The 24,091-nt window shown below is 48.7% G+C and overlaps 1 protein-coding gene across 1 annotated transcript in view; it reads left to right on the plus strand.

Annotated features, from left to right (window-relative positions):
* The first annotated feature begins 740 nt into the window (after positions 1-740).
* The window catches only part of FGD5 (FYVE, RhoGEF and PH domain containing 5), a 118,181-nt gene continuing 94,830 nt past the window's right edge, over positions 741-24,091 (plus strand). The window contains exons 1-2 of the mRNA XM_063114393.1: positions 741-838; positions 9,139-11,722. Of these exons, the coding sequence (XP_062970463.1) occupies positions 826-838; positions 9,139-11,722 (2,597 nt within the window). The 5' untranslated portion in view covers positions 741-825. The remainder of the gene's footprint in view (positions 839-9,138; positions 11,723-24,091) is intronic.

The raw sequence follows: 24,091 nt of genomic DNA on the forward strand, positions 1-24,091 counted from the left end.
ATTGCTCTGCCCCATTTCCCTGGTTTATCTCCCCGAAGGCGCTTATCCCGCTTTGAAATACTTGTCGCTTATTTGTCCTGTGTGCCTAAGCTCCATGAGGGCAAGCCCTCGAGCTGTCTTGTTCCGCGCTCAGCGCCGCGCCCGGCGCAGGCCTGAATGAACGCCCAGAGCTGAAAGGATAGACCATTCAGGGAGTCCCAGATGCCCGGCTCACTGGGTCTCGTCCCCTGCACCTAACGCGGCTCCTGCAGTCCCCACGGCCCTTTAAGCGTGCGCTGGGACGCCTCGACCCTCGACTCCCTCGATCCCTGACAGAGCAGAAAAAGGGGGAAAAAGAGCCTTCCTCTTGGGGAGAGGGAGGAAACGTCTAGGAGGGGCGGAGGCGCGGCGGCGGCGCAGGCGGGGGCGGCCAGAGCGCAGCGGTGCCTGCGCGGAGCCGAGAGCCGGGAGCCCGGAGCGGACGCGCCGCCGCCGCCGCCGCCGCCGCCGCCGCCGCCCCGCGCCCCTCCGCAGCCCCGCCCCCGGAGGCTCGCGCCCCGCGTCCCCCCTCGGCCCTGCGCGCCGCGCGACGTCCCGAGTGAACGCGCCGCCCCGCGCGCCCTTGCCCGGCGCTGCCCGGGTCCCGCCCGGCCCCGCGCCCCCGAGGCTCGCCCCGCGCCCCCGTCGCCCTACGGGCCGCGCGGAGTCCGGCGCGCGCCGGGGGCGGGGCGGGCGCGGGGCGCGGGCCCGCGGCAGCCATGGAGTGAGGGAGGCGGCGCGCGGACGGCGCTCGCACCGACGGACGGACGCACGCGCCGACGGCGGCCCGGCTCCGCGCGCTGGAAGATGAACAGGGCAGGTAGGCGGCTCCGCGCGACCTCGGGCGCCCAGGGGCGCGGCGGGGGACCCGGCCAGGCGCTCCAAGTTGGAGCTCGCGGGGCGCCGGGAGCGCGCTGCGGAGGGTCCCCCGACCTCCCCGCGCTGGGTGGCCTCGGCCGCAGTCTGGACTGGTGCGGCGTCCCCTCGCCGGGAGGGCTGACCATCGGGGACCCCGGTCCGAGACGCCCCGCCGCGGGGACGCCCCTTCAGCCTTGGCGAGGCCGGGCCCTGGCCATGCACGCCTCGGTGCCCGGAGCGAGGGACCCTTCGGCAACAGAGAGAGACGTTCCTTTCGCAAAGGCGACTTGGTCGCGCCTCCAGATCCTCACCCCCACTCCTTGGGGTCCCCGACAGGCCCTCACTCGCCTCTCAGGGGCCCACGGGACCCGTTCGGAGCTCTCCCCGACGCGGGGACTGTTCCTCATCCTTCGGCACCCGGCACACCCTTAAGACGATTCCTGCTCCTTTCTCTCTCCCCAGACCCTAATACGTGGAGCTCACTCTCCGGATGAGACAAAACGCCCTAAATTATTCCCCCTGCAGCACACCCTTCCTTCGCAGCGCCCTGGCTCGGGTCCGCCTTTGTGCCTCTACTAGGGGACAGAACGCTTAGGGGACACTCCTGCCCAGGCTGAGCCGCACTCCAGGCGTCCCCGTCCTTCGCGTCCCTGCTTTGTGAATCTGACTCCCCCAGCCCATCCCGCAGCCAGTTCAGGGACTCCGTGAAATCACAGTGCGTTCGAGAAGAAATCTTAGTGATTCCTCCAGAGGAATGCCATTTAACAGATTTAGAAAGTGAGCCTCAGATGGGCGGTGCCTGGAACCGAATACTCGGGATTCCCAAATCCATCCACAGGCGAGGGCAGAAAGTTCCCTCAAAGATGAGAGTTTGCAAAGAACAATCCCAGCCAACTTCATCTGCCTGCCAAGGAGCGATCGCTGCTCTATTTTCTTTTTCCTGTAGAATTTAGCAGAAGGCAGCCCCCTCCCCGACCAACACCCTTGTCCAAAGCCGTACTCCAAAACACACATCCCTAAAGAAACAGGAAGCCACCATTTTGGCTGTCTTGGAACCGTATCCTGCTGCTGCTGCTGCTGCTGTGTTTCTGTGTGTGTGTGTGTATCTGTATGTGGTTTTTCTTTTTAAAATCTTTTTAATGAAAAAAAGTCATTGTGTCAGGAGTGAGGTGCAGGCTGGAGACATTGGGTCGAACTGATCTGACAGGATTGCAGAGTGTGGCGGCCACCTCCCTGTCTCCAGGTCCTGTTGTTGCTGAGCATGAGGACACCTGGGCAGTTAGTGAGTGTGGGTCCCAGAATTGGGGGCTGGAGCAGGCATGCCACTTTGTGGGAGTAGAAGAGGCTGGAACAGGGTCCAAGCACCCAGCCAGCTACTGCTTGGAGGAAGAAGGCTGCCTTTCTGCCTGTGCCGGCACAGCTTGGACAAAGCCAGGCTAGCTTTTTCCAACACTTCTCATAAAACTTGCCTTATAACAATGGTGAGAGCGTTTCCAGTTTTCCCACGTTTTCCTGCATGAGGTTTGGGTAAGCCCTCCCTTCTCAGAATCTGGGGGATGGAGTGAGTCGGAATAAATGTAGAGGCAGGTTTGGTCCCAAGAAATCTTAGCAGTTGGTACTCTTAAGTTCAGCCATCCTGTGATTGGTCTCCAGCATAAACGTGGTTTCTTTCTCCATGAGATGGCAATGATACCAGCCCCAAATGATTTCTGTGCACCATGCTCTGAATTTCCCAATCATGTAGCCCAGTGGCTCACAAACTCCATGGCACTGAATCTCCGAACCAACGTATACATAATTATGTGACCTTGAGCAGGTTACTTAACCTCTCTGTGCCTTAGTTGCTTTATCTGGAAAATGGGGATAATAAGATCTTTGGCACAGAGTTATCATAAAGAAAGAATAAAGCATGTAAGGTGCCTAGAACAGTGTGTCACATTATAAGCGGCCAGTAAACACTAGCTTATATTTATTGGGTACTTACTATGAATCAGCTGCTGCTTTTAAGTGTTTTACTTGTATCAATTTATTTTTCAGGGTAATCTTAGGTGAGTACTATTGCTATCCCCATATTATAGATAGGAAGACTGAGATGCAGAGATTTTATAGTCACCAACTTATTGAGGGGCCAAGACAGGATTGAAATGAAGACTGTCCAGTTAGAGAGCCTGCTTTTGTAACCAGTGCCTAACACGTAGCAGGTACTTAAGAAATGTTTTCAGTTGACTATCAGGCATCTTACGTCTCTTATTTCCCTTGAACTTCTCAACAGCCCTAGGAAAAAAAGGGAGCATTTCTCTCGTTTTTACCAAGAAGAAAACTGAGGCAAAGTCCCGTGCCCCAGATCACACAGCCGATGACTGGCAGAACTGGGATTGGGGCCTGGGTCTACCTGAGCCCAGGGAATAAACTCTTCCCACTCTCTTCCATGCTGTCTTCCTGGTAAATACCCTGTTGTGGGTCACTGGACTAGCTTAACAGACGCCTAATTAGAAGTCATCAGGCTTGGCTTGGACAATCCAGTAGGCACCCAGGAATGAAAGTTAAATTAAGATGCAGTTGGAAGGTGAAATTGGAAGATAATTAGTCCTGCAACATATGGTTATGAAAGTTCTGGGGGGAGTATAGTGAGCTGCAGCTGAAATAGGCATGGGGACCGGAGATGGGATGTCAGAGGACATCATTAGAGCTATGAGTTTAAAAGATTGTATGTAGTCAGCCAGAGCAGACCAGACTGACTGTTTGGTCCAGTCCCTCCACTCTACAGATGGAGAAACCAAGGCTCAGAAAGGAGAAGGGACTTGCCCAAGGGAACATCTCCAGTTAGTGGCAGAGCCAGAAGTAAAGGTCAGAGCTCCTGACTCCCTGTCCGGTGCTCCTCCCAGTACCCCTTCTAATTGAACTTCTGCATAGCTGACAAGGGAGCAGCAAGCATGAATGCATGAGTGACAGATATTTAATTAAAATAGAGAAAATATAAAGTGGTACTGGGGGGCTGGCTGAGGATGATTTCTATCACCAGAAGCTGTTAAAAATCTCTTCCTGCTGTTGTTGTGGTTACCCCACCCCCTGATTAACCCTTGGCATCTTGGCTCAAAGGGTATTCTTCATTTGAGTCAGCCTCAGGCATAGCAAATTGCCAGGAGGTCCTGAGCATTGCAACCTCAGGATGGGGAGGGTAGGACCCCCTGGCTCTGTGATGCAGGGAGAGGGAAGGTTCACACCACAGCCAGAGGAACTCAGGAGAGTGCAGAGGGTCTGCCAGCTGGGTCTGTACAGTCAGAAAGTTAAGATTAACCCAGAGGAGGAAACTCCAGCTCTGATTTATTCTGTGATTTTCCCCAGGCCATATTCTAAAGTTCAGCAAACTGGACCCTTTACCCTATGCCCAAAGGGCTTTGCATCTACTTGCCCCTGGGCCTCTTCTGCACACACTTTTCCCTCTTCCTGGGCTGCTCTATCCCCAGCCTCTTTTTCCATTGTGAATATTCCCCCGTCCTTCAACATGCACACCAATGCCACCTCTTTCCTGAGTCTTCTCCAGACAGAGTTGGTCTGAGACCGAGATAAGCTTATATTGAGGGCAGGGGCTCCATCTTAAGGGGAGGGTGGGCAGGAGGAAGCAGAGCTGGAAGCTGTCATGCTGTCATGAGTATTTTGCACACTCCTCAGCCTCCTTTGCCGGCTGGGGCCGCTGGGGCTCCCTCCTTGACTTTTCCCTCCTCTGTCCACACTCATGCCCTTCCTGACCTCATAGGCGCATACCTTGAATTCCATCTCCATGATGGCCACCTCCAGTCAGACCTTCCTGGAACCCAGAGCCTCCTTGACATCTCCCCCCAGGTGTGTGACAGGTAACTCACATTTGACACATGCAAACTGAAATTCGAGTCCCCCTCCCCCCAGCACTTGCAGTCTTCCCCGTCTAGGTTGGTGGCCACTTCACCTTTCCAGTTGCTCAGACTCAAAACCTGGTGTAGTCGCTGACTTTCCTCTTTCTTTTACACCCCGTATCCAGACCGTCAGCAAATCTCCTCACCTCTGCCTTCGTGTTCTGAATCTGTCTCCTCCTCACTCCTACCTGGTCCAAGCCTCCGTGGGCTCCTGCTGATTGCTGCAGAAGTCCCTCACTGTTCCCTTCCTCGCCGTTTCAGTTTACGTCAACTCTTTAGCCAAGGTGTGCATGCGCTTCTGCTCGAAACCCTGCAGCAGCTTCCCACGTTCCCTGAGTAAAGCCTGTCCCTCCCATGGTCTGCAGGGCCCTCCCTGTGACCCGTGTGCCCTGTCTCCTTCTTTTCCCCCTTGCTCTCTGCCTCCAGCCATGCTGGCCTCCTTGCTGTTTCTTAGACACATCAAGCGAGTCACCTCTTTCACATCTTTGCTGTCACATCCTCTCAGTGAGACCTATCCTGGTCACTGTATTTGGAATTGCAAGACCCCCAACTCCTAATTTTTTCCCAAAGACTGTTATCATCTAATACACAATACGTAATGTACTTATCCTCTTTCTTGCTTCTCTCTTACCACCTCCCAATACAAGGTCCCTGAGAATAGAGTCTTTATTTCATGTCCTAAGAATCTAGATGAGGGCCTGACACATAGTAGGTGCTCAATAAATATTTATTTAATTTTAATTGTACTAAAGGAAGTTGAATTGGAACAAATTAAAGCCAGTTATTCACGTTATGGTCAGTTAGCATTTCTGAGCCCTGGACCCAGCCTTATATAAATTTCTCATCTGAGTAGCTGTCCCTGGTCTCCCTGGCCTCAGTTTCCCTGCATTTTACCCTTCTCTGCTTCACTAGGTGCTGGGACCTGTGAGTATCCACCGTAGAGGAAATGCTCTATGGCAAAAAGGACTGTGCTATAGATTCGCTAGGTAACCCCACAACAGTCACTTGCCCTCTCTATGCCTCAGTTTTCCCATCTTTCAGTCAGGGGTCAGACAAGAGCTTTGATTCTGGCATCCTTTGATCTCAGAGGGGATGCAGGTGAAGCACGTTGAGCTTCAGAGCTAGAAGCACAGGGTGGAAGCTGAGCACTTGTCATTCCTAGGGGTTCTGGTGGATAAGGCATTTTCTTGCAGGATCACGCCTCAGATGCCCACTATAACCTTTCCTGAGGAGACAGCACCCACAGATCAATAGTTTGATTGCATGAAAGATGGGGTTGGGGTGGGGACGATGCAGCCAAGGTGAGAGTCATTTTTCATAGCCTGTCCCTCTGTCATGTCTCATGGTACCCATGTGAAATGCCACCTGTTAAGGATGAGAAATGAGAGTCCCCACCCCCAAGGAATAATTTCATGCCGATGCCTGACACCTGATGTTGAGAGCTTGAAGCTAATATTACATAATATATCAATGTAGAGCAAGACTTATATCAGGGGAAGATGTGGAGTAGGCAGAGATTGATTTTAACTGAACAGTAATAACTACTGTTAAGTATTCCCATGTGAACACCTGCTATTAAGCTATCCTTTAATCTTCACAACAATCCCTTGAGGGTAGGTGTTATGTTGTACCCATTTTACAGATGAGGAAACTGAGGCTCAGTTTCATAGCTTTTAAGTGGCAAAGCCAGTATTTGAACCCAGGTCAACTGAAGCTTACCTTTTTTTTTTTTTTTTTTTTTTTAAAGATGACCAGTAAGGGGATCTTAACCCTTGACTTGGTGTTGTCAGCACCACGCTCTCCCAAGTGAGCTAACCGGCCATCCCTATATAGGGATCCGAACCCGTGGCCTTGATGTTACCAACACCACCCTCTCCCAAGTGAGCCACGGGCTGGCCCCTGAAGCTTACCTTTTTAAGCTCCAAATTTTTATTTTTTCAGTAATTTGGTCAGATATTTTTCTAAACTAGGACACCCTTGACTGCTTATAGAAACAAAAAGTTGGATAGTCACTTATTATTTCTTGAAGACTCTGGGTTATCAGTATCTGGATGTCAGTGCTGGCCTGGGGCTGATGTGGATGAATGGAGGGGTGGGTTAGGGGTTTGAGGCAGTGGCTGCTTTAGCCTTCAGAGTCTTTGACAGTTATGCCTCTTTTCTCTCTTTCCTGCTGTCGGCTGCCACGTCTTACAACTGGCAGTGTTTCTGCTCCAACTGCATCCCCCACCCCTGCTAATTAGCATGCGCTGTGAAACCCAACAACCAAGTTCTTTAGACTTACGTGCAATGTTCAAATAAAGAGGCTCTGAAATCAGGCCCTTTCAGGAACAGAGTGCATGGATTTTGTAACCCTTTATTATTGCTACTCTGGGCCTTTTTAAATTTCTTTTGGGGCCTCAGCTGAATTTTATATGATTCTGCCAGTTTGGGGGAAATGATATCAACTTTGGCTTCAGACATATTGAAATTGAGGTGCCAGTGGAACAGTCCCATGGAGATGTCTAAAATCAGAGCTGTGCTGACCAGTACTGTAGCCACCAGCCATATGTGGTTACTGAGCACTTGAAATGTGGCTTGTCTGAATTGAGATGTTCAGATGTAAAATACACAGCAGATTTTGAAGACTTAGTATGACAAAAGAATGCCAAATATCTCATTAATAAATTTCTTGTATTGATTACATGTTGAAATGATAATATTTTGATATATTGAGTCAAATAAAATATATTAAGATTACTTTCATCCCCTTTTTTATGTGGCTATGAGGACGTTAGAAATGACAAGTATAACAATATGTGTGGCTTACATGTTGTTTCTATTGGACAGACCTGGATTAGACACAGCTGGCATTAGAGCCTACAAGGACATAATGGGCATAAGATACATGTGGCGGAGAAGGGTTTGCTGACAGACACCTCCAGGCCCTCTGCTCCATCTTCCTGTGTTACCAGCCAGGCTGGCATTCTGAGGCTGCTCTGTGTCCTACCCAAGCCTTAGTGGGGATGGAACTGGATTTCATGGGCCGTGGGGATCCAGGCAGCACTTTTGAGGCGGAGATGTCAGGATGGAGTTGTGTTCCTGAAAAGTTCACTCTGCTGCAGTGTGGAAGGGGGCTCAGAGGGCCCAGGAGGAGGCCGGGAGGCCAGGGAGGAGGTAAGGGCTGCCTTGTGGCAGGAGAGATGCTGAACTTGGAAGTTGGCAGCTACTTCCTCAACCCTTCCCCTTGTCCAGATTGTTCCCATCTTGCAAAACTTAGCTAAAGTTTCACCTTCTCCAAGAAGTCTTCCCTGGCCACAGTAGCCCATGCTTTATTACTTCTGGTTGCATGTGTGGTCTGCACCACATCTTCTATTCTGCCATTGTCAGCAGCTCCTCAACATCTGCAAGGAGAGAGGCCTTTTGCAATATCCATGTTGGCAAGTACCATATAATTTCTCCCATGAAATTTGCATGCCCATGAGGGCCGGCCCATGGCTCACTTGGGAGAGTGCAGTGCTGATAACACCAAGGCCGTGGGTTCAGATCCCATATAGGCCAGTTCGCTCACTGACTGAGCATGGTGCTGACAACACCAAGCCAAGGGTTAAGATCCACTTACCGGTCATCTTTTTTTATTAAAAAAAGAAGAAGAAGAAGAAGAAATTTGCATGCCCATGAAATTTGGGTGCAGGGCTGGCTGGACACAATCTTGAAGCATGTAGATTTCAGATGTGACCCTCAGCAGACTCATACAGAATCATGCATCACTGTCATAAACCCCTGGTATGTCATTCTTGAAGGGATGAGACTATGGCTAATCAATCATAATGTTCCAAAGGTTTACAGATCTGTCCTCCAATTGTTCTAACTCAACTGTGAGTACTCAGCAGAAGTATTCTTCTCTTCTTGGCCCTAGAAGACCCTACCATCTACAGTGCTATGTGTATACATAGTAGATATCCAGTGAATTAGCTGCAGAATGAATGTAAGCTCCATGCGGACAACAGGGATGGGGACTACCAAGTTCACTCTTTTCTCATGGTTACTTGGCACATAGAAAGTGTTTAGTAAATAGCTGTCAGATGGATGAATGCGATGATCTGGATGCTTATTTGAGGAGCACAAGATTTCATTCAGTTGATTTTTGTTAGCTGGACTGTGTATGGAAGATAGGTCTGTTCACTTTGTTTACAGAATGAATCTTTAGTGGAAGGTCAAGGGGTCTTAAAAATTATAGTGAGAGGGATAAGCCTAAGAAGAAAACACAGTAGGCTGGATTCACGTGGGTTAGGGTTAGGGTTGGTCCCTCACAGATGGTATGTAGGAGACTCTGAGTGGAAATAAAGTTAATTGTATTTTTTCCCTTCTTTTCTCTATTTTCGTTCTTTAGATTCACCGAAACCACCAGTTGCTCCCAAGCCAAAGACTGCCAGTCCACTCACACCAGTGACCACACCCAAACTCCCTCCCTCCCCCAGGCCAGAGAGTCTTCACAGTCCACACTGCACATCCAGGGGGCCGAAACCTCCTATCGCCCCTAAGCCCAGGCTGGCCGCCCCCAGCGAGTGGAGAGCCAGCGTGTCCGTGAACAGCTGGGGCAAATGCAGCAACGGGAAGCTGCTCTGTGCAGCCCGGGGGCTCCATGAAGGGCACCGCTTCCACCCAGAGTGCTCCGAGTCAGAGACAGACGAGGATGACATCGTGGCCCCCAGTGCTCCAGCGGGAGAGGACAAACCCAAGGACGGGGCCTATGCGGAAAATGAGGTCCTGGCGCCTCCGGATGCTGGGGAAGGGGAACGTGGAGGTGGGAGCCAGGAGTGTGGCGCGGAGGGGGTGGGAGCTGGAGAGGACTCAGCTGCCCCAGGAGCCCCAGCTGAAGGGCTGCTGAGTGGAGAGGGTGAGGAAGGCGTAGACCACAGTCCTGAAAATGGGGAGGATGACTGTGACAATGACCCAGGGACAGAGGAGCAGGTGTCCACAGGTGAGGAGGAGGATCTGGTAAAGGAACACAACGTGTACAACCTGGAAGACAGAGGCCCTTGGGATGGAGAGGAGGTCTTTGGGAGTGATATTATCCTAGCTCATGTCAACTCAGAGGATCCAGTGGCCCCTGGCGAGGAGTCCGGGCCCCCTGAGACTCCCGGGGAGGTGGAAGAGGATGGTGAGGAAGGCTGTGCCCATGCAGGACCAGGGGGGCCAGACGAGGGTGAGGATGGGCTCACTGAGGACACTGGGCAGGATGCAGAAGATGCCAGTGAGGAGTCCCCTGAGGATGAGTCAGCCATGGGTGTCCAGGAGGCAGGGACAGCCACAGATGACCCTGAAGTCTCTGAGGATGTTGCCTGTGAAGATTCCACAGGTGGCGAGGACCAGCTTGACCAGGATGAACTACCTGACCACGGTGAGAAAACCAATCAAGAAGAAATGGCAGGAGCCACCCAGGAGGCGGAAGATGACCTGCCAGAGGGCAAGGACCCGGTGCAGGATGAACCCCCCGAGGAGAGCTGCCAGATCATTCCTTTCGAGAATGCCTGTATCAACGATTTCATGACTTCACTCACCGAGAATCCCTACGAGTTCTTCCCGACTGAGAGCACCTCCTTTTGTAGTGACAGCTACTCTCCTTTTTCTGGGTCTGAGCAGGAAGGGAAGTCAAGGGTCTGTGTACAGGAGCACCCCATGGCTGGAAGTGTAGGTGGCCTGCGGGGTGGAGCCAGGGAGGGCCCCTCTGTCCCCGATGTGGTGGTCATGCCCGAGGATGCAGACGCAGTGGATGACTCGCTGACCAACCCCTATGTGATTGGCCCAGGCACTTGCAGTGCGAGGGAAGATGCACCCTCCAACAGCAACGGTGGCCTGGTCCCCATTGACAGGAAGGGCATGGTCACGCGGGCCCGGCCCCACTCTGCAAAAGTGGCTGGCTATGTCCCAGAAACTGTCCTGGAAGAAACTGGGCCAGAGGCCGGTCCACCAGCCGGTGTGGGAGGCACTGCCGAGCAGGCAGGAGAGACCAGGGCACCACTGGAGGGGGCGCCACCGGAGTCTGGCCGGGCCTTGCCCGCGAAGCCCAGGGCCTGCACCCTGTACCCACGGTCGTTCTCCGTGGAGGGCCGAGATGTGCCGGCGTCCATGTACCGGGAGCCAGAGGCATGTGGGTTAGATGACCGCAGGGTAAAAAGGAAGGAGGACAACCTTTCTCTGTCCTGTGTGATTGGCTCTTCCGGGAGTTTCTCCCAGAGAAGCCACCTGCCGTCCAGCGGGACCTCCACCCCGTCGTCCATGGTAGACATCCCACCCCCTTTCGACCTGGCCTGCATCACCAAAAAGCCCATCACAAAGAGCTCTCCCTCGCTTCTGATCGAGAGTGACGCCCCAGACAAGCAGGCCAAGAAGAAGAAGTCGTCCTTCAAGCGGCTCCTGGCACTGACCTTCAAGAAGAAGACAGAGAGCAAAGTGCACGTGGACGCAAGCATGTCCTCCTCTAGGTCCTCTTCGGAGTCCAGCTACCACGGGCCCTCCCGGATTCTGGAAATTGACCGCAGAAGTCTCAGTAACTCCCCCCAGCTGAAGACTCGCACTGGGAAGCTCCGGGCCACAGACTCTCCTTCCTCCCTCATCTTCTGCCGAGATGGCAAGAGGAAGGGCATCCCCTTCAGCAGGACGGTGTCCAGAGTGGAGTCCTTCGAAGACCGCTCGCGGCCGCCCTTTCTGCCCTTGCCGCTGACCAAGCCCCGGTCCATTTCATTTCCCAACGCCGACACGTCGGACTATGAGAACATCCCAGCCATGAACTCGGACTATGAGAACATCCAGATCCCGCCCCGGAGGCCTGCGAGGGCTGGCACGTTCACAAAACTGTTTGAAGATCAGAGCAGAGCCTTGTCCGCAGCAAACGAAAATGATGGCTATGTGGACATGAGCAGCTTCAATGCCTTCGAGAGCAAGCCACAGAACACAGACCAGGATGCAGAAAGGTACTGTGGAGCTCTGTTTCCTTTCTCGTTGGGCAAGAGGAGCTATCCAAGAGACAGTTTAGGCAGAGGGGACAGAGGAGACTTGCTTTTCTAGCCTCAGGCTCTATTTCTTTCTAGCTGTGTGACTTGGGGTGAGTGGCTTTACCTCTCTGAGCCTCAGTTACTTCATCTGCGAAATAGGATTCATGCTACCTCACAGCAGAGTGAGAAGATCAGAGTAGACATCCTATGTGGGAGTATTATATAAAATGCCAAATATGGTGCAGACATGAGCATTTTTATTTACATTATTTGAGGGACATTTCTAATATCTCCTAGGTAGGTGGCTTTGCTATTCCCCTCTGGGAAAGTCGCAAAGAAAGAAGGTTCTGGAATCTTGCCAAATTAAATATCTTTCACCATCAGGAAAATACCCTAAATTGAGATTGATACCTTTTTATTGTGTAAATATGCACTCTATTCAACAGGTAACTAGAAAAGACTATTTAGATTAGGTAAGGAGTTGATGGTGCCCTGAATTAAATTTCTGAATGGAAGTCTTTAAAGTACATACAAGCCTGTTTATTTATTTATTTATTTATTGGACTGATTCACTTTGGAAGTGAGCGTGAAGCACTGGAGTTATTGAACAACAGTGGGGGTTTTCGAACCCCACCAAGACTGAATGCCCGTTATTGATCATCCCAAGTGGACAATTGCCAAATCTTGCTATTCCTTGTACATTGTGGCAGTTCGATTTAACTTCAACCATTTACACTCTTTGGGGCACATGATCTGAATTAGTAAAAGCCAAAATGGTTGTGATTTTAAAAGAAATCCTCTGATTCTTTCCTTTCATGTGCAGGGACTTAAACCAGTCCTACACAGCTATTGCTGCTCGGAATTCCTGAGGGACCCGCAGTGATGAATTAGATAACGATGATTTGCAATTAGCACTAGCTGTTGCTGGAGTATAGACGCTAGGAAGTTTTTGCATGGTTTATTCTCTTGAGTATTTTACATGGGTCCCCACACTGGCTCCGTCTTCTCCCTACCCCAAGCCTGGGTAAGGCTATTTATTAGATCTTTCTAGGGTGGAAACATTTATTTGCCAGAGCAAAGATAAACATCAACACTGCCTGAGGGGCTGAGTTTAATTTGGAGAATGTGGGCTTGTGTGAGCTGTAAGAGGGGCAGAGAGGCAGAGCTAACAAGTTCGTTGCATTAATAATTATCCCCCTCTATTATCCTTTCCCAACTCTTGCTGGCTGTTCTCTCTCAAGCCAGGTGAGTGAGCTCATTTTCTGTATGACAGCCCCTCAAAAATCAAATCTGCTTTAGCAGAATCAGATAATTTTATAGCTGGGGGGAACTTCAGACATCAGTTGGTCCTGTTACAGAGGAGGAAACTGAAGTACAGACAGGGAAAGGGACTTGCCTAAAGTCTCTCAGCAAGTTAGTGGAGAAGTCAGTGTTAGGACTCAGCTTTTCTGACTCCTGGTTGTAGTGACTTATGCTAAGGCATGCCAGGTCTGGTTGTGTAGGCTGCTCACTGTGCAACCCCAAGGACAACTCCTTCACCTTCTAATCTGTGTATGGTGTGCGTTGCACAAGCTGCTTGGTCATATGCAAAGGCCCTGTTGCTTGATCTTTTTACTTTGTCCAAAAAACTCCAGAAGTATTTCCTTAAAACTAACATGAGAATAGGGAAAAAAAAAAATCCAAGAAAATGCCAGAGCTATGACATCTAGACCATTTACTGTTTGCCAGGCACTGTGCTAGGTGCCTTCCTCACATTTTGTCACATTTGGTGCTGTAGCCTAGGGCCTCGTTGAGTGTTCTGAACTGTCAGACTATGAATTTCAAAAGCACGGTTGCGCCACTCTGATGCTGTTTCGCTGAAGGCCAGACTGACTTGGATCAATCTCCCATGCAGGGACCACATCCTCGTGGACATCAGTCAGTGAGCAAAGCTTTCTTCCACTTTCCTGCATGAAACAGATGGAACCAAGGGGGTAGGAAAATCCCTGCTTTGCGCTGGAGCAGGTCTGGGCAAGGGAGGTCTGAGACCCGTCAAGTTGACAGACACAAGTGTCTGCCGTGGGGCTGGGGGCCCCTGCCTCTTCACCTGAATGAGTGCTTTGAGTATCAAGTGGAGGGTGCCGCTCATCAGGGCATGTGCACAGGGGTGATTGGGGTTGGATGGAACAAGAGGGTGGGGAGGCAGTTCCTCCTGCCTTCCACTACTTGTCCTGCCCCACACCTTGCTTCAGTGTGAGGATCAGAGGCAGAAGCCAAAATAAATGTCGACAGCCCTGAAAGAAGGCAGGACAGTGCATCAGGAGACATGGAGTCAAAGCCCAAAGTCCCGGAACTTGCTGTGGGTCCCTGGAAAAGGCTGGGCCACAGTTGGCTCATCTGTAAAATGGTGAGGTTGGAGCAGTCCTGCATTTCTCAGCCATTCGCCTTTCCCGTACCACCTTGACCATTCTCTTATGCTGCCTATGCTGTGACTTACCTATTGTTTTTTTTTGTTTGTTTGTTTGTTCTTTGTTTTTAATAAGCCCGTCTTTTTTTTACTTAAACAAATATAAAGGAAACTTTGTGTCACTATTGGGAAATGGAAAAACAGCATCAGTTACCATAAGTAGAAGGCAATTGTAGAATTAAGATATAAACAAAAATACAACAAGGTGGGTAAAGTCTGCCTTGAGGTTATTACTTGCTAAGGCTGTGAGCTGGAGGCCTGGTCTCTTTGTTAAACGGGGAGAGGTGTTAAAGACATCCCAGCACCACATGGGGACTTTCTACTTGGCACAATCAGAAGGATTCAAAAGGATTGAGAAGAGAGTAACTCCCTCATGGTGTGATTCAATGTTATTTAAATCCAGGACCTTTTCCCACTAAAAGTACCTCCTTTCAAGAAATAGAGTATATAATAGCATTCAGAGAGCCCTTAGAGACCCCTAAGTTGGGTGAGCAATAGCTCAGGGTCTAATGGATGATTATAGAGTTTCTTCTATGCACTTACTTGCTTTGAGATTGGTATACACAGATAGTAGCATTTTAGCAGCTACAATAATATTAACAACCTTCTATTTCATAAAATTGTATAAGTTGTTACCTAAGTACATTTTCCCCATGATAAACAAAAGAGATTTTGTCATCCTTTAGTTTAAAATGTATCCCAAAAACATGCTTTTTTCCCTGGATTTACCCTCATGCAAAAAAACCCAAAACAAAACAAAACAAAAAAATGTTTTCAGCAGAGATCTAGTTCAATACCCTGACTTTCCAAATAGGATGTTTTATGTCCTAAGTCAGTGAGTAGTCTTGGTTAAGGGAACCCAGTCCTCACTTCTGAATATCCCACAGCAGCCCAGTGTGTTGGTTACACACTCGAAGCTTAATAAATGTGTGTTGATGAATTGGTGATTTTGAGCTTACAAGAGGGAAGATGTATCATTTATTAAGTACCTATTTTTGGCAACACAGTGTTAGGTGCTTTGCATACACGTATTAAAAACCTACTTTAGGGCCGGCCCATGGCTCACTCGGGAGAGTGTGGTGCTGATAACATCAAGGCCATGGGTTCGGATCCCTATATAGGGGTGGCCAGTTAGCTCATTGGCTGAGCGTGGTTTTGACAACACCAAGTCAAGGGTTAAGATCCCCTCACTGGTCATCTTTAAAAAAAAAAAAACTGCTTTATGCAAAACACTATAGAAACTGGCTTGTCCTGAGTGTCTCCTTTCCATCTCCATCCTTGTAAATTTGGGTGTTGCATGATGATGAATCTGCTTTAGTCAGTCAGCATTATGCATCAGCACAAATCCCTAGGGCCACTTTGCCCCAACATTTTATTATGAAAATTTTCAAACTTACTGAAATGTTAAGTTTTACAGTGAATGTCCATGTGTCCACTACCTAGGTTACACCATTCACATGTTGCTGCTTTGACTGTTTTTCATCTCGCTCCATCCACTAATTCATATAGTTCTTGATGCATTTATGGTGGCTTTTTATGTTTACAGATGAGGACACTTTGGCCCAAGGAGGGCCTGTAAGCACAGTGGCTAAGCACGTAGGCTTCTGAGCCACGCTGCCTGAGTTTCAGTCTACACTCACAGTAGATGGACTTGTACTCTTGGGTCCTGAGCATTTTCTATCTTGCATTTCAGTGATTTCAGTCTAAGTCCTCTTTCTACCCCTGGACTGTATGTCCTCAGTGCCCACCACCTGGATCCAATATGCATTAATGGATGGGGAGAGGGATGAAAAAAAGCCAGTGCAGCAATGTGTGAGTGGTGTATTCTAGGTGGTGGACACGTGGACGTTCACATCATCTTCATTCAGAAGGCACCTCGACACCTTTGTTCTGGAAAACAGTTCACATTATCTGCAGACATGGAGCATATGTAGAGGTTATTGGGTTGTAAGGATTAAGGACTAAACTCAAACTCCATTGGTTTAACCTCTAATTATTAGAATAGAATGTTGCACCGACTCAGCTCATCTCACTCTCTCTGCTAACATTTGTTAAGTATCTACTGACTTATTGTCTGTGTGACCTGGGACAAATTATCGACCTCTTTGTGCCTCAGTGCTTTTTTCTGTAAAAGGAGGTGATAATTTTACCTGCCTTATAACATTGTTAAAACTAAATGAATTAATACAGCATGTAGTAAAACGATCAGTAAGCATTAGCTGTTATTAAATGACATGACCAAGGTTACATAGTGTGGATGTAAGACTTGAATTTGATCGCAGAGGTGTGGAATCTGGGAGGGAGAGTCTCCCTTTTACAGTGGGGGTGTCTCTCTTTCTCCTCTGCCTCGCCCGCATCTCTCTCCCTCTCCCACACACACATGCATGACTCTTCTGTATGTGTTTGACTCTGTCTTTAAAACATCACATGGAAAACCAGCGTCGTGACTTTGTGAGCATCAGCTGTGGGTGTGGCGTCAGCCTTACCTCCGAACCCCCATGAGATAGGTCCGGGCCACAGACAGCAGCCTGAGCGATACTGATTTGGAATCATTAGCTGCCTTTTACACCAAGGACAGCCAGACTAGGGATTTTATGATTCCATAATCATAATAGTAAAAATGTCTGTCTCTATGGCTATGACCATAACTGTTATTTCACTTGTAACTTACAGTTAGTTAGGCAGGAATTTCCAGTCCCCATTTTCCAGGAGAAAACTGAGTCTTGGGACAGTGATGTGAACCATCACAGGTAGCAGGTGGCCAAACCAAGATGGAAACAGTTTGTCTGACTCTCTGCCTAGTGCTGTTTCCACTACTACCTGTTTTCTGTAGTTGAAAAATGCCACATTGTCTGGTGTTCTTAATCCAATAGCTGTCGAGTGTCTTTCTTGCAGGAGACAGGGTAACATGGCTACCCTCAAAATGTGGGCATTGTTTATTAGTCAGAGGGCTTAAGGAAAAGTGGGATACCTTGCTTGCTTTGGATTTGTCGCCCTGTTGGCAACTCATCAATAAGACAGGCTTTCCCGAAACTTGCTAATGAGGTGCTCAGATGTCTTTCCCTCCCTCAGGGCCACAGTGGTGACATTGCCCTCCTGTGGCCAGCTGTGCCTGAGGAGCAACCAGGAGCTCTCAGTTTGGAGCATGCCATCTGTTTGGGATTGAACGGCATGGTAGGGAAATGTCAGATGACCCAGTCCACCCGGGAGCAGCAGCTTGTGAGTGCTTGTGCCTTGCAGAGGGAGCTGTGGAAGGTCTGAGGTGCTGCACTTCAGGATTCTGTTCTGCACCTCTGGGTTGTTACAGAGCTGGTGACTGTTGGGACGCAGCTTGAATTACATACTCTAGAGTTTGTGGATGGGCCACACATCATGTAGCATGCATGTGAGGTGGAGCGCAAGTGCAGAGAAGGGAATGTTTTGGCTAACTGATGATGACAATTTGAGAAATGAGTCATTCTGGGCAGGGAAGTGTGCTGAGTGGATGGTGGAAGAAGAGAGGTGGCCCAGGTACCCTCGCTGGCCTCAGTGGGTTTACAGTCCAGGGGGAGGAAGAGGACTTAGACCCAAATCACTGAAGTGCAAGATAGGAAACGTTCAGAACAAAGAATAGTAGTCCAGAAGAGGGCAGAATGGTTCATGGACAAGGTGGCACTTGAATGGACACTGCAGGAAAAGTAGCTTCTAACATATGGAGCTAGGAGAAGGATGTGAGAACATGTGATCAACACAGGACTCCAGGGGAAATGATGTCATCTTTGTTCAGAGGGCACCTCGATGCCTTCATTCTGGAAAACAGTTCACATCATCTGCAGACATGGAGGATAGGTAGAGGACATTGGGCTGAAAGCTTTAAGGACTAAATTCAAACACCATCTCTTTCTAATTTCCAATTATTACAGTGGGATGTTGCACCAGTTAACCCGCTCCCTCCCCCTGCTAGCTCCCATCAGCATCTCCTGACTGCTCCTGCTCTAGGTGGCAGGAGGTGAAGATCCCACCCCTGAGCATTTTCAGTCTGGCTGGGGAGAAGGCTGGAGAGAGAGGCCATTAGAGCCTAGTGTGATAAATTGAGGAAGCTCGGTTAGTGGTACAGCCAAACACTTATGGGGGAGGGGCATATCTGGGAGACAATTGAGGTGGGTCTTGAGAAAAGTTCATAATGGAGCCAGACATCCCAGGAAGAGAAAGAGCTTGTGCACAAGTCTGGAGGTGAGAAAGGAAAGAGCTTGTGCACAAGTCTGGAGGTGAGAAAGGAAAGAGCTTGTGCATGAGTCTGGAGGTGAGAAAGGAAAGAGCTTGTGCATGAGTCTGGAGTGTTCAGATGGAACTCAGTGTGGGAAGGCAGGTGGGGCCCAGCTGAGGGTGACTTGTGTATCAGTTTGATGAGTTCATATGTCATCCCCTGGGCAATGGGGAGTCCGTGGCAATTTTTCAACGGGGGAGTGCTGTGATGGGGGTCATGCATTGGCGCAGATACTTTGTTGGCAGGGAGGAGAATGGAGGTCAGGGAGAGATGGGAGACGAGGAAGACCAAGGTAGGGCTGTGGCCACAGGAAGGGGAGGAGTGGAGTTCTGTCTTCAGGATGTAACAGCAACTCCAGTTCTCCAGGGTCAATCAACTCTAGGGCTAGATTGTGTCTCCCTTTGCATTCCTGCATTTTTTTGTTTATCTTTGCAGTCAGTCTTGTCCCAAATACATAAAAGATTTGAGGTAGTTTCCAATAAAAGACATAGCAAGAAATAATAATTCAGTTTTTGAAATAAAAGTAAAGGAGACAAGCCAAGTCATAAAGTTGGGGGAGGGAATTGTATGAGAAGTCTAGACCAAGGACAGCGACTGCAATTGAAATGCTGAAATCCAGCACAAAACGTAGCAAGAATCCCCTCTTTCATCCTCCCCACCCACCAGAGCACCCCCAGCATTACCTTAGAATGTGGTAAATATTTTGCTGAAGTGATTCCCTAAGAGTGAAGCTTGTCTTTTCTTTTTACAACTGTAGACAGTACTGCAGCAACAAATATTCACACCATTGTAAAACAAAGGTGGTTTACAGCCTCAACTACAAGTCCTCGGTGGGTATGTGGCAGAGTTGCAGCTAAGCCTCCTGCTGACTAACTCTGTTGGTGCTGAGAACTTCATGGCTGGATTTTTGGCATATCCTAGCTGTGGTATTCCTTGATATCTTTATATCTGCCTGTAAGCCAGGAGCCTTCCTATCACTACTGTTTTTGACAAATGAACTCATGCAGAGCTTTCATTAAGTTTCATTGAAAGGACCTGAAAATGCCATAAAAATTATTATAATTTCAAAAACATCACATCCTAATGCATGTGGCTGTGCTTCTTGTTGAAATTGACTGATGAGAATATTCAGTTTTTAATTTTCCAACTTAAAATAAACCATCTGCAGCTGTTTCTTTTAGCAATAATTTTTAATTAAATGCAATAAAATTTGCAGGGAAAGACCCTAATAGGAAAACCGTGTCAGAAACACACTTATTGTAACATTACTAGCACAGTGTCAAGACCCCCCACTATTCTTTTTTTCTTGCAGAGCTATAGCATGGACGAAATCCTGATTAGGTGTTAATCACAACGTGGTTTTACCTTCATAACATCAGGGTTTCCCCCTGTGGGGGGTACGAAAATAATTCTCCCTAATGGAAGACAGTCTTGTTGTATGAATTCATTGGTGAAATGTCAGCAGCAGGTTTCCTTGAGCAGCTGAGCACCAGAGGAGGAGTGGGGTCTTTGTTCCAGCCTGAATATGGATGATCCTCGCGTTTGGGTCTCCCTTTTCCTCGCCTGTCAAATGGGATGAGCATATTGTACACAGGATGCAGCCAGGGAGAAAAGTCATCTCTATATTTCATGCATTCCTTCAGTGAAGATGTATCAAGTGCCTGTGCTGCTCTCCCAACTTTGGATATAGCAGTGAGCAGACAGACAGGGTCCTTGCCCTGGCAGACCTCATATGCTACTGGAGAGGGGCAGACAGTGAACAAATTAATAAGTAAGAAAGAAGAAAAAAGAGCAATGTGATAGAAAGTAACTGGTGGAAGCGACCTTTTAGACAGGGCGGTCAGGGAAGGGAAATCTGAATGATGATCAGACATCTTCAGAGGGAAGGGCATTCCAGACAGACGGAACATCAGGGACAAATACGCTTTGTCCTGAGGCTAGAGGCCCTTGAGGGGTTTGTGGAGAGGCAAGGGGGACAGTGTAGTGGCGTGCAGAAAGCGCTGGGGAGGGTGGTGGGAGATGGGGCAGATGGGAGCCTCTGTAAATGAATTGGATTGCAGTTGAATGAGATGCCACTGGAGGGAAGTGTTAGGATCCAAAAATGTTTGAGTTATCTGAACTCTTCAGACCATTTTGCAGGACTTGTATGTTTAGGGTCAGATCAGCAAATAATTCAAAACTGCAGCAAAGAGGATTTGCTATTCAGAGTGGTTCTCAGGGTATGAAGACCTGGATTTAGGTCCCAGATCTGCCCTTGGCTATGTGATTTTGAGGATCTGGGTCTCAGGTCTGTCTCCCACCTGTAATTGCTCTGGAATGGTTTGGAACCAATGGTTCTGAGTTCCCCCATCTGAGGGCTGTTTACACAAGATAGTGGTAGTCCAGGAAACCAAGAGGAGACTGACTCAGCTATACCTGAGGGAGGATAAGGGGTGATAAGGTTGAAAAGTTTCTTGAAAAGTAATGTGCTAAATTTGGATTTGTACTCCCTACGTGAATCGATTTGATCTGTGAGCAGCTAGGAGCTATTGAAGGTTTTAGAGTAAGGGAGTGCTATGATCAGCTAGTACTTTAGCACAATTACTGTCAGCTGAGGAAAAGCCGCCACCACAGAAAGGTGTCTAAACCTCAAGGCATGACAACAGGACTTAGTTTCTTCAGCCTCTGTAGTGTGATGGCGTTTCAGCCATGACTATAGCACATGGCTCAGAGCAGAATAAACCCGAGCTCTGGCTAGTCTGGAACTTACCAGCATAGGGGTTCTCATGGTGTGTGATGGCATTTGGTTGGCACAGGTGACACAGCAGGAAGAGAGAATAATCTCAAGTCTGACTCTGCCCCTTACCTTATTGTCTGGTCTGAGCCTTGGTTTCCTCACACGTACAGGGGGTGCAATGGTGCCTTCATTACTGAGCCACTGTGAGGAGTCAGAGAGAGAACGCACGTCCAAGGGCTTAGTGACAGTAACACTGTCAGTCTTTTATTTTGCTGCCAGGAGGCAAATTGACACTGTTGCATGTGAAGCTGTATTGAGTGTTCACTATATGCCAGGCACTGTCTTAGACCCTTTATGAGTTAACTCAGGTAATCTTAAAAACAACCCTGAGGTTAAGTTCAGGACCCAAGGTCACACAGCTGGTGAGCAGCAGAGCCAGAATTTTAACTCAGGCAGTCTCCAGTACCCCGCTCTCGATTATGCTTTGAGGGTCTTTATCACTGTACATGCATCATTTCATTTAATTTGCTGAATGTCCCTTTGGGGGTAGTTATCTAGTTTTATTTTTTCCATAGAAGAGGAAACTGAGGTTCCAAGTGGTGACATGACTTGTAAGACAGTGAATGATGGAGCTAGGACCAGAAGGAAGAGGTCTGGAGGTACGAGTTCTTCCCTCTTTCTGGTTCACCCCTTTTGAGAGCTTCGCAACTGGAATTGATCCTCCAGGTGTCAAGTGAGGATACACAGTAGGGCATGATCTTCAGAACAGAAATGTCCTTATCATAGGTATTCAGAATTGGATAGCTTATGATGGCTGGCCACGAGCTTGGATCCACGTGGCCAGGGGATGATGTAGAAACTAGAGAGAGAGAACAGTACACACTGTTGCAGCAACAAAGGAATGATATTATGCAGAAGGTTAACGCTTCCTTAGATCGCCTGGCTACGCTCAGGAAGGGCCCTTGGGGATTTTATCATCCCTGATCATGACGCTCCAGGTCAACAGGACAAAAAGCTCATAATAATTTCTGAGTGATGAATGAATGTGTTTCATGTGGTTCCTGGAGAATGCTGCAAGACAATCCAGCCTTGGAGAGATGAGGGCAGCCACCGAGCCATGTGTCGGGGAATTCTGAGCTTGTGCTGAGAATAACGGTGCTTGCCTGTCTTGGAGAGGCCTTGGGCTTTGGCAGTTTTCCTGAGAGATGAATGTCTCAGCATTGAGATTGTTTTTCAGGATGATGTGGCTGGTCTCTATGTAAACAGACCTGTTCTCTACATGCATGGGGTTGGTTTAGAGCCCTGGATAGGGCCCAAGGGAAGTTTCTCCAGGTCACGGCATGACCCAAGAACTTGAAATTTTGGGCTTTCTTGCATGACTTTAATTATGAAAACAAGACACCAAAAAAAAACTAACAAAAATGGTCCCGCCTTACAGAATCTGCTGTGGAACCTTAAGCTCTGCTATGCTCTGCTATGGTGAGACTTTCTCGCATTGAGAGGTGTGTCCAGCAGCGTTGTCCTGTGAGGTGGTGAGCTGCCCATCTAGTCAGTAATTAAACACTAGTGGAAAGGATACCAGAATCTATCATAAGGCTGTCGTGACTTGCACACACAAGGAAGTCTGAGCTCTTGGGGCCATTTTTGGTCAGGCAGAGTCCCAAGGAAGCAGGTAGGCTGCTATCGCTTCTGCCTCTGCAGCCCCCAAGGGGTTCCAGGCCCCAAGGCTGGAGAGCCTGAGGAGATTGTAGGAAGGCTTATTATCAGCTATGAGACTGGTTCCAAAAGGCACTTCCTGGCGCACTGCACTCAGTTTTCATGCCCAATGCCCACTTTGTCCGTATCCTCTGAAATGCTAAGACTCACCTGCTGAAAAGGCAGCACTGGGAAGGCAGCAGCCCCTGGCGCAGGCTGCCCAGGGAGGAGTCCTCCTCCTGGAGTCGAGTCAAGGGCCCAGCTGAGGTGAGGTGGGGTAGAAGGGTGGTTACTTGCTGCTCCTTGGGGCTTCTTCCCACACCTGATCAAGGTGGTTTCCAAACTTTCTGTTGCAGCACGGTCCTTTTTCAGATGAAATCTTACTTGGAATCCCAACACAGAAGGCAGGGGGTTGTTATTATAATTCTCTTTCATAAGTTCACATTTTTAATAATTAATAGGAACTCAATTAATGAGATTTGTAATGATGAATAGAACTCTTGAAAATTGGGAGTTATGGGTTGCAGTGCTGCTCTTATAGCCTAGTGACGGGTGAAGACGGTGAAGTGAGAGATTGTGGGGGTTGAGAGTGTGTTCTCTAGAGGTAGATGACTGAGTTCAAATCCCAGCTCTGCCACTTAATAGCTGTGTGTCCTTGGGCAAATTATTTAACCTCTATGTGCCTTAGCCTCCTCATTTGTTTAAAAAAAAAGGAAAATGACACTTAGCTACCTTAAGGAGATGCTGTGAGGATTGAATGAGTTAACATTTGCAAACAGTTTAGGAAGAGAGCCTGGTATGTTGCAAGTGCTCAGTGCATTTTAACTATTATTATTAACACTGTATCGGTGTATGCATCCATGAAATTCAAAGTAGAACCCTCATTCACAGGAGCCTAGGGTTTCTGAAGAATGCAATCTGAAAACCCCACCTCATCTCATTTAATCTGGGCAGGCTTCTTTTTAATAAAAGCTGTCTTCCCTGTACTAACCAGCTGCCAGAAGAAACCAAAAAAATTAGGAAATACAAGCTATCTATTGGATATACATATTTATAAGACTTCTTCGTCAGTAATTTAATCAGTGGTTTATAGAACTCTGTGCCAGACCCAGTAGGGGAGGTGGAAAAATGGTGGTCCCTGCCTGTCTTTCAAAAACAGGTCTTTTGTTCTGTTGAGGGAGAGAAGCTGTAGGTGTGGCAGGTTAAGAAGCAGTTTAAGGGGTAAATAACTGTTAGATCATAAAT

The sequence above is a fragment of the Cynocephalus volans genome, chromosome 11, assembly GCF_027409185.1.
Source record: "Cynocephalus volans isolate mCynVol1 chromosome 11, mCynVol1.pri, whole genome shotgun sequence".
Taxonomy (NCBI): Eukaryota; Metazoa; Chordata; class Mammalia; order Dermoptera; family Cynocephalidae; genus Cynocephalus; species Cynocephalus volans.